This window comes from Dipodomys ordii, unplaced genomic scaffold (genome assembly GCF_000151885.1).
Source record: "Dipodomys ordii isolate 6190 unplaced genomic scaffold, Dord_2.0 Scaffold18, whole genome shotgun sequence".
Lineage (NCBI taxonomy): Eukaryota > Metazoa > Chordata > Mammalia > Rodentia > Heteromyidae > Dipodomys > Dipodomys ordii.
In genome coordinates, this window is record NW_012267234.1 from 7,774,301 (window position 1) to 7,782,631 (window position 8,331).

At 49.2% G+C, this 8,331-nt stretch overlaps 2 protein-coding genes across 2 annotated transcripts in view; one reads left to right on the forward strand and one right to left on the reverse strand.

Annotated features, from left to right (window-relative positions):
* Positions 1-1,440, forward strand: part of Pskh1 (protein serine kinase H1) — a 31,279-nt gene extending 29,839 nt beyond the window's left edge. Inside the window, exon 3 of the mRNA XM_013012664.1 lies at positions 1,399-1,440. Coding sequence (XP_012868118.1) covers positions 1,399-1,440 — 42 coding nt within the window. The remainder of the gene's footprint in view (positions 1-1,398) is intronic.
* A 327-nt stretch (positions 1,441-1,767) lies between these two features.
* On the reverse strand, positions 1,768-3,677 carry Ctrl (chymotrypsin-like). Its single transcript, XM_013012783.1, has 7 exons — positions 3,578-3,677; positions 2,950-3,053; positions 2,779-2,858; positions 2,579-2,660; positions 2,265-2,445; positions 2,053-2,186; positions 1,768-1,974 (listed from the first exon to the last, which is right to left on the reverse strand). Exons 1-7 carry the CDS (start codon positions 3,627-3,629, stop codon positions 1,813-1,815), a joined length of 795 nt encoding a protein of 264 aa, XP_012868237.1. The 5' UTR covers positions 3,630-3,677; the 3' UTR covers positions 1,768-1,812.
* Positions 3,678-8,331: the final 4,654 nt, after the last annotated feature.

Below are 8,331 nucleotides of genomic sequence, written 5' to 3' on the forward strand. Positions count from 1 at the left end.
ACACACACACACACACACACACACACACACACACACACACACACACACTGCTTCAGTGAGAGGTCCGATTTTGACTTTAGCTATGATGCAGATTCCAGGTACTGGCCCTGGTTAAACCTGGTTAAATTTAAGTAGTGCTCACATCCCAGCCAAGATGTCTTCCTTCATGGTGCCACCAGAACCCCCCCAGCTCCAAGAGTTGCCAGGACCTCTAGTGGTAGAGCTGTGGCATGGACTTTAGCCTTATCCGTGACAGGCTTGTCCCAGGATCTAACCCCTCTGTTTATAAGCGGGTTCCTGCTCATAACCCTCAGTACTTTCTTTGCAGGACCCACTGTTGCCCTCTCCCTTGGATGCCTATTGCATTTCCCAGAAGTCTCCTTCCCCACTATGAGGTGGGAAGGTTAAAAGGAGTCCCACTGCTGCTACCTGGGGGATTGGGACACCTGAGCCAAGGCAGAGCTCCCCCCCCACCCACCCCCACCCCGTCCCCCATTCCATCCTTTGGCGCTGTCCATTGCCCTTCCCTTCAGGTGCTGCTCTGCCCTCTTCTACAGCTTGATGATGGCGCCATCTAGTGTTAGACTTAAGTATGCACAGCCTTCTTGCAAAGCTTCAGTCCTCCAAATTAAAATGGAAAGGAAGGAGTTGCTGCATTAGTAAAGGGTCCTGGACTGTTCAGTTCTCCTTCTGCTCTGCTTCTTCTCCTTCCTATGTTTCTTCTGCTTCTGCTTCTCCTGCGTGCACCTCTTTCTGGAACTTAGCCATACTGTGTAATCGGCCTCTGAATTCTGGGTGCCTGGGATACTAGCCTTGCTGTGAGAGCTGTCTTGCCCTGTCCATCCAGTACCCACTTCCTTTCACAGCATTAATCTTCTACTTTGGGCCTTGATGAATCTCAGGCTGGAAGAGGTCCTTATTAGAGTCCTTATTAGATGGGGGAGGGGCTGTTTTCCCAGAGGACTGAGCCAGAACTGTGTCCCCATAGCTGTCCTAGTGTCTTCACCAACCCCCACCCCGCTGCCCCCCAGTCACTATCCAGGCTGGAATTGAAGCTTTCTTTCCTCTACAGCTGCTTTAAATGGATAAGGGCCAGGGCCCAGCTTGGGCTTTAGCTGGACTATAAGGGGAGTTTGACCTGCACTCAGCTCCTCCCAGTGGGCAGCCTTGGGCCAAGTCCTCTTCTTTCTGTGTGTGCCACCTTCAATGGGAAATCAAACCAAAGAGACCACTCAGTGCCAAGTTGACTGTGCCTTATATACTCCCTCCTCTGTCCCATTCTTCCCTGGGCAGGAGGCAGTGGGGAACCCATGCCTCCCGGCCTCAGAATTTTCCCCTAATTCTCCAAGTGTCTCTAGGGGCCTGAAGTCCTGAGGATTTATATCCTCTCTTGCCCAGGTAGACCTGGTTCTGAAGGAGTTTGGTGTCGTGGGCTTTTGATAGGCCCAGTGGGCCTTCATGCCATGGACTGGACCATGGATGGAAAATGTGCAGTTATTTATTTTGTGTACTCAATTTGTAAATGTATCCTCTGTATTCAATAAACAGGCTGCCTTCCCTGGGGAAGGCTTGCCCATTCATTCTGGTAGCCCTGGCTTTGTGTTGTGGGACCACAGTGTTGCCTCATAGGAGGAGAAGTGGGGGGTCCCTGCCTGAAGATTCTGAGTCTTCAGCCCTTTGTGTGCCAGTGGAGAGTCTAACTTAGAGATAGAACCCTGCAGAGTGTCCCTTTCCTTTGAACTAGAATGGCAGACAAGAATACACAAGTAGATAGCACTTGGGATCTTTATTTGGTTGAGATGGGGAAGGGCCTCAGTTGGAGGCTATGACCTGGTTGATCCAGGTGTTGAACTTGCTAACCCGAGTGTACACGGCAGGTGCTTGGACATTGCAGTTTTCAGTGCCCCAGGAGACGACACCAATCAGCACCCACTTGTTCCCCTTCTGGCAGACAAGAGGGCCTCCCGAGTCACCCTGAGAGGGAAAAGGGGAAGAAGTCAGTTGGAAAGGTGTGTTGTGGTTAAGTCCAGAGGACAGAATTCCTTTACTCACCTGGCATGAGGAGGCACCTGCGGCACCTGCGCAGATCATAGAATCGGTGATTTTTGAGCCCCAATACTGCCGGCACCGGTTCACAGTGACCAGGGGCAGAACCACCTGTTGCAGACGTACTGGTGTCACATTGCCTGCGGGCCAGGAAAGGGTAGTCAGGTTGGCCCAGGATGCTTGTCCCCTTCTCCCCCAGCTCTGCCCCAAGTTCTTACCTGTGCCACTGATGCGGCCCCAGCCAGTTGTGACACATGTGAGGCCTTCAGGCAGAGCCTCATTTGAGGCTGCAAAGCAGACCGGTGAGACACGTGTTGTATATTGGGCTGGTGAGGCAAGCTTCAGGAGTGTCAAGTCATTGTTCAGAGTAGTGGGGTTCCAGTTGGGGTGTGTAATGGCCTGTGGGGCCAAGAAAGAGCCATGTAGGGCTGGAGTAGGCACAGGGACCCAGCATTGGTGCTGAGGCAGCTGTACCCAAAGCAGCCCACCTGTGGTCCACTATTCCTTCTCATGCAGGCGGCCAGGCACTCACCTTTGAGATGGACAGCACCTGTATAGGCTCAGCATTGGATGATCTGTCATACTCACCCAAGACAACAAAGTGGCGGCCAGGACTACAGTGAGAATGGGCATGGACAGCTGTCAGGGGTGCAGAGCAAGATGGGCATCCAAGAGAAAGAGGTGGGATGAATGCCCTGCCGTTGGCAGGGTTGACAGAGTATAAACACTCACCTGACATTGCAGTGGGCAGCAGTAACTACCCAGTATTGGTTGATGAGAGACCCTCCACAGAAATGGAAGCCATTTCTTTCCTGAAGTCAGAAGTCAGAGATGGGCCTAGGCTCAGGCTACATGTAAGTGTAAAGTACCCAGGGTTCTGCCCCAACCCAAGAATATGTGTACCTGCAGGGACACCTGCCAGGGCCAGGAGCCTGGCACAGCGTTCTCCCCATTGACAATCCTCTGGTTGAAGTTCAGCGATGGTGCGATGGCAGGAACACCGCAGCCTGGCCATTGAGTTGGTGAGGATCTATCACCCAGCCTTCCTCTCCCCACTTTCCCCAAAATTCTCCCCCAGGCTATGTAACCCCAAGGTATTCAAAGTGAAGGGGCTGTCACTAGCCCTTCTAAGTGCCTTCTGGGCCTCCACAGCTAGCTTAGTTACCTGTTTAACCAGCCCCCAAGTCCTGTTCATTCTCTCACATTTCCAACCTAGTCCCTACTGTTCTCCAACTCCATCACCAGGCCACTTCTTCCTGATCCCGCAGACAGTCTCTCTGGTCCTCCATCCCTCCAAGCCTGAACAGTTCATACCTTTCATGCGGCCAGAGGGCTCTTCCTAAACTACACATTCTACTGACAGGGCTCAGTCTCCTGAGTCCTTTCAGGCCTGCTCCTGTCTACCTCTTCCTCCATCTCTTTACCCATGCTGTCTTCCTGCTTCCCTTCAAGACAGGCTGGCTCCTTCTCTGTGTCCCTGGATGCACTGGGAGCTGAGTTGTCCCAGGCTGGCCAGCTGTAGCTCACTTACCCCAGGAAGAGCTGAGGAAGACCAGGCTAAGGGTCAGGCTAAGCAGTAGCATTGTGGCAGTTGTGACTGAGATCTGGGCCTGGCCTTATTTATGGGTATCTTTGTCCTTGGGCTAACGTAATAGACCTGAGACCAGGCCAGCTGTGTAGACGCAGTCTACTCCTACAGTCCACTCAAATAGTCTTCTCAGACCTTCCTTGGCCAGGCTTGGACTTACCCCAAAGTCCAGGTGTTGGGCTCTCATCTCCTCCTCCTAAAGCCTGACTTCTGATTGGCTCCCTGAACTACCTCATATCCCAAGTATTGGCTACTTGTGCCAAGGACATATGGACAGATTAGATTTGTAGTGTCAAGATGGTAGCTGGGATTAGACTCATATTGTAGGGATATAAAGGGATACAGGTTTTTTTTTCTTTTTATATTTTTTACATTTTTTTGGGGGGGGGTCCAGTCATGGGGCCTGAACTCTGGGCCTGGGCGCTGTCTGAAGGACAGCTCTTCAGCTCAAGGCTAGCTCTCCACCACTTGAGCTACAGCGCCACTTCTGGCTTTTTTCAATTTGCTTATGTGGTGCTGAGGAATCAAACCCAGGGCCTCGAGCATGCAAGGCAAGCGCTCTACCACTGAGCCACCTTCCCAGCCCCTGCATTTTTTGTTATTATATCTTTAAGTTGTTGTACAAGAAGTTCCCATTCTACGAAACAGTATATGAGTACAAGGTGTCTGACAACATTGTCACCCATCCTTCCTAACCCATCCCTTCTCTTTTTTTTTTTCAATTGAGATTAGGTGATTACATAAATTTCACATATTTCACAGTATTGTGGAATAGTGATACTTAGTTAAGTCAAACACATTTTAGCCTTCACAAAGCAAATTGTCATTATCATGGTCTATAAAGTTTGCGAATTCTATGAGCTTTGACAATACAAATTATTTCTTCCACATCAGGTGATGATTATATTTCTTTCTTTTTGCTTAGTGTGAGCTGTTCCTTCTTTCCCTCTCATTCTTCCCTTCCCATCACAGGACACTAAGTTCTTAGAAAAGGTTGCTCAGAATTTAGAGTGCTCCGATAGACAGTCCAGCTGTGGCCAGCTCTGATCCAGAAAGCTAGGGACAGAGGTTCTGTCAGGTTGAAAGTCCTGACAGACATCTTAGGAATTCCTCATTAGTTTAGAGTAGGAGTCAGAGGTTTTCGCAGAAATGACTAATCTTCCATCAGCATGAGGGTAGCTGGGACAGAAATCTTCATGTGTCTTATCTGCAGACCTCACATTCTCAAATGTGAGCTGAGCCCTCAGTGTCTGGCAGACCCTAGGTTGAGGTTGCAAGTAGAAGGGTGACAGTCATCAAAAGATGAGTCTTTAGGCTTAAGGGTTGAGGTGAGTGAGCCCTGGTGTCTACAGCTTTTTTGTCAGTTGTGGGGCTTGAACTCTGGGCCTGGGCACTGTCCCTCAGCTCTTCAGCTCAAGACTAGCACTTTACTGGTTGAGCCACAGTGCCACTTCTGGTTTTCTGGTGGTTTACTGGAGATAAGAGTCTCATGGACTTTCCTGCCTGCCCTGGCTTTGATTTCTCAGCCTCTTGATCTCTTTTTTTTTTTTTTTCCGTCAGTCATGGGACTTGAACTCTCGGCTTGGGTGCTGTCCTTGTGCTCTTCAGCTCAAGGCGAGCACTCTACTGCTTGAGCCACAGCACACTTCTGGTTTTCTAGTGGTTTATTGGAGATCAGAGTCTCACAGACTTTCCTGCCCGGGCTGGCTTTGAACTTTGATTCTCAGATCTCAGCCTCCTGAGTAGCTAGGATTACAGGTGTGAGCCACCAGCGCCTGGCTTTTTTTTTTGGGGGGAGGGGGGTCCGGTCATGGGGCCTGAACTCTGGGCCTGGGCGCTGTCCCTCAGCTCTTCAGCTCAAGGCTAGCGTTCTACCACTTGAGCCACAGCACCACTTCCAGCTTTTTTCTTTTTGCTTATGTGGTGCTGAGGAATCGAACCCAGGGCCTCTTGAATGCAAGGCAAGCGCTCTACCTCTGAGCCACCTTCCCAGCCCCCCACCTTAAAAAAAAATGATACTGAATATTGAACCTTGAACTCAAGAGGCCTTGAGTTTGACCCATTAGCTGGTATTCTACCACTTGCAGCTGTGTGTGTGTGTGTGTGTGTGTGTGTGTGCGTGTGTGTGCGCGTGCGCATGCATGTGCATGTGTCAGTCCTGGGGCTTGAACTCAGGGTGTCTCACTCTTGTGCACAGCTGGTATTCTACCACTTGTCAGGCCTCCACTCCTGCTCTTTGCTGGTTAATTAAAGGAGATAAGAGTCTCTTGGTTTTGTTTGCTCTAGTAGCTCTGAACTATAATCTTCAGATCTCATCATCCTGAGTAGCTAAGATTACAAGTGTGAGACACCAGGGCACAGAGCAGCTCATTTCTTATTGAACTCTAGGTGGAGAAAATGCTCCATGTAGAGTTGAAACAGAGTTGGTTATCTTCTTTCCAGAGATGTGAGGGCTTTGACACTTCAATCTAAGCTGGGTGCAATGGCTCATGCCTGTAGATCCTAATGATTCAGGAAGCTGAGATTTGGATTGTGGTTTAAGGGCAGAGAAGTTTGTTAGATTCCATCTCCAAAACCAGCAAAAAGCAGGGCTAGAGGCATGGATCAAGTGACAGAACACCAGCCTAACAGTATGATGCCCTGAGTTCACATCCCAGTAATATCTTCGCCATGAGAAAAACACCTGTCTAAAAAAATAGGTGAGGGGGCTGGGAAGGTGGCTCAGTGGTAGAGCGCTTGCCTTGCATGCATGAGACCCTGGGTTTGATTCCTCAGCACCACATAAGCAAAAAGAAAAAAGCCGGAAGTGGCGCTGTGGCTCAAGTGGTAGAGGACTAGCCTTGAGCTGAAGAGCTGAGGGACAGCGCCCAGGCCCAGAGTTCAGGCCCCATGACTGGACCCCCCCCCCCGAAAAAAAATTAGGAAAGGGCTGGGAATGTGACTTAGTGGTAGAGTGTTTGGCTAGCATGCATGAAGCCCTGTGTTTGATTCCTCAGTACCACATATACAGAAAAAGCCAGAAATGGCATTGTGGCTCAAGTGGTAGAGTGTTAGCTTTGAGCAAAAGAAGCTCAGGGACAGTGCCCAGGCCCAGAGTTCAAGCCCCAGGACTGGCAAAAATGAATAAATAAATAAGTAAAATAAAAAGTTAGATGAATGAATGGGTGGTTAGATGGAGCCTGGCTCAGGCCTATAATCCTAGCTACTCAGGAGGTTGAGATCTGAGGATCACAGTTCAAAGCCAGCCTGGACAGGAAAGTCCATGAATCTCTTATCCCCAATTAACCACCAGAAAACCAGAAGTGGCTCAAGTGGTAGAGCACTCTCCTTGAGCTGAAGAGCTGAGGGACAGCACCCAGGCCCAGAGTTCAAGCCCCATGACTGACCAAAAAAAAAATGTCTGGTGAAAATATGAACTTTCTTCAACTTTTAGAGTTTGATGTTTTCACAATAAGGTAGTACAGAAGTTCAATTAGACCCAAGAATATGCAGCTTGGAGACCTTCTCTAGAGGTGGGAAAAGTTTTGAAGCCACCTATCTTTTTATTTGTTAATTATTTTGTGTGTGTGTGTGTGTGTGTGTGTTGTGTTTGTTGCCTCTACCTCCTGAGAGCTAGAATTACAGGTCTGTGACATCACATCTGGCTAAAACTGTTTTTCTTTTCTTTTTTTTTTTTTTTTTCCGGTCGGGGGGCCTGAACTCTGGGCCTGGGCGCTGTCCCTCAGCTCTTCAGCTCAAGGCTAGCTGCTCTACCACTTGAGCCACAGCGTCATTTCCAGCTTTTTCTGCTTATGTGGTGCTGAGGAATCGAACCCAGGGCCTCATGCATGCAAGGCAAGCACTCTACCACTGAGCCACCTTCCCAGCCCCTAAAACTGTTTTTCTTAGGGAGGTAAATTTACTGTGAGTAAATGGTTCATTCCGCAAGCACCCGAGGTCCATGATAAATTTTGTAGTAGGTATTACCATATGATAAGGGAGAAGCCAGCTATCTTGAAGACAGGATGTGCATCCCAGAAAACTCAGCTAAGCCTAAAAGATAATGTATTATCTCTGCCCAATGAGTCCGTGATCTCTATCATCCAGGAAACTTAATGTTGATCTCTCTGCTCACATTGAAGTCTCTCTACTCATAGCCCAGCCTGTGCAATGAAGATCAGCTTTATGTAAGTGACTCAGGTAAGTCTGGCCATCTGAGGTGTCTCACAGGTCATCTGAGGTGTCTCACAGCATTGGAGGAGTGAGGGTTGCTCAGTGAAAATTTGCTATTGGTTTAGGAAACAGTCCCTCTGTCATCACTGTATTCCTAAGGCCCAAGCCAGATCTGACTGAGATGTGAGCTTTATTTGGGTCACTGATGGTCCAGAGAGAAGCTCTGGGTAGGGTTTGTCCATGGAGCTTTGTGGGTTTTACAGTAGTCATCAGTACAGGGCAAAAGCAAGGCAGTGAAGTGGTATGGAGAAGGTGTACAGTTTGGTCAGATCAAAAGAAAGGTTTGGAGGGAAAACAGTGGAGCTTTCCACCTCCATCCTGCAACACTAGCTAAGACTGGGGTTCTGGAGGGACTAGATGCCTGAGGTAGTGTAAAGGACACTTCTTAGTCTACACTGGAGGTGTGGGAGCCAGGGACCCTACAGAAATACCTTAGCTATAGAGCTTTCCTGCCTACCATGCTCCATCTAAAAATGACACAGCCA

Excerpts from the sequence above, each read along its gene's own strand:
- Ctrl (XM_013012783.1), bottom strand. The coding sequence starts at position 3,629 with ATGCTACTGCTTAGCCTGACCCTTAGCCTGGTCTTCCTCAGCTCTTCC. Across the intron at positions 3,054-3,577 it reads CTTCCTCAGCTCTTCCTGGG|GCTGCGGTGTTCCTGCCATC; the intron begins GTAAGTGAGCTA and ends CTCAATGGCCAG. Across the intron at positions 2,187-2,264 it reads GGGCCGCATCAGTGGCACAG|GCAATGTGACACCAGTACGT; the intron begins GTAAGAACTTGG and ends CCTGGCCCGCAG.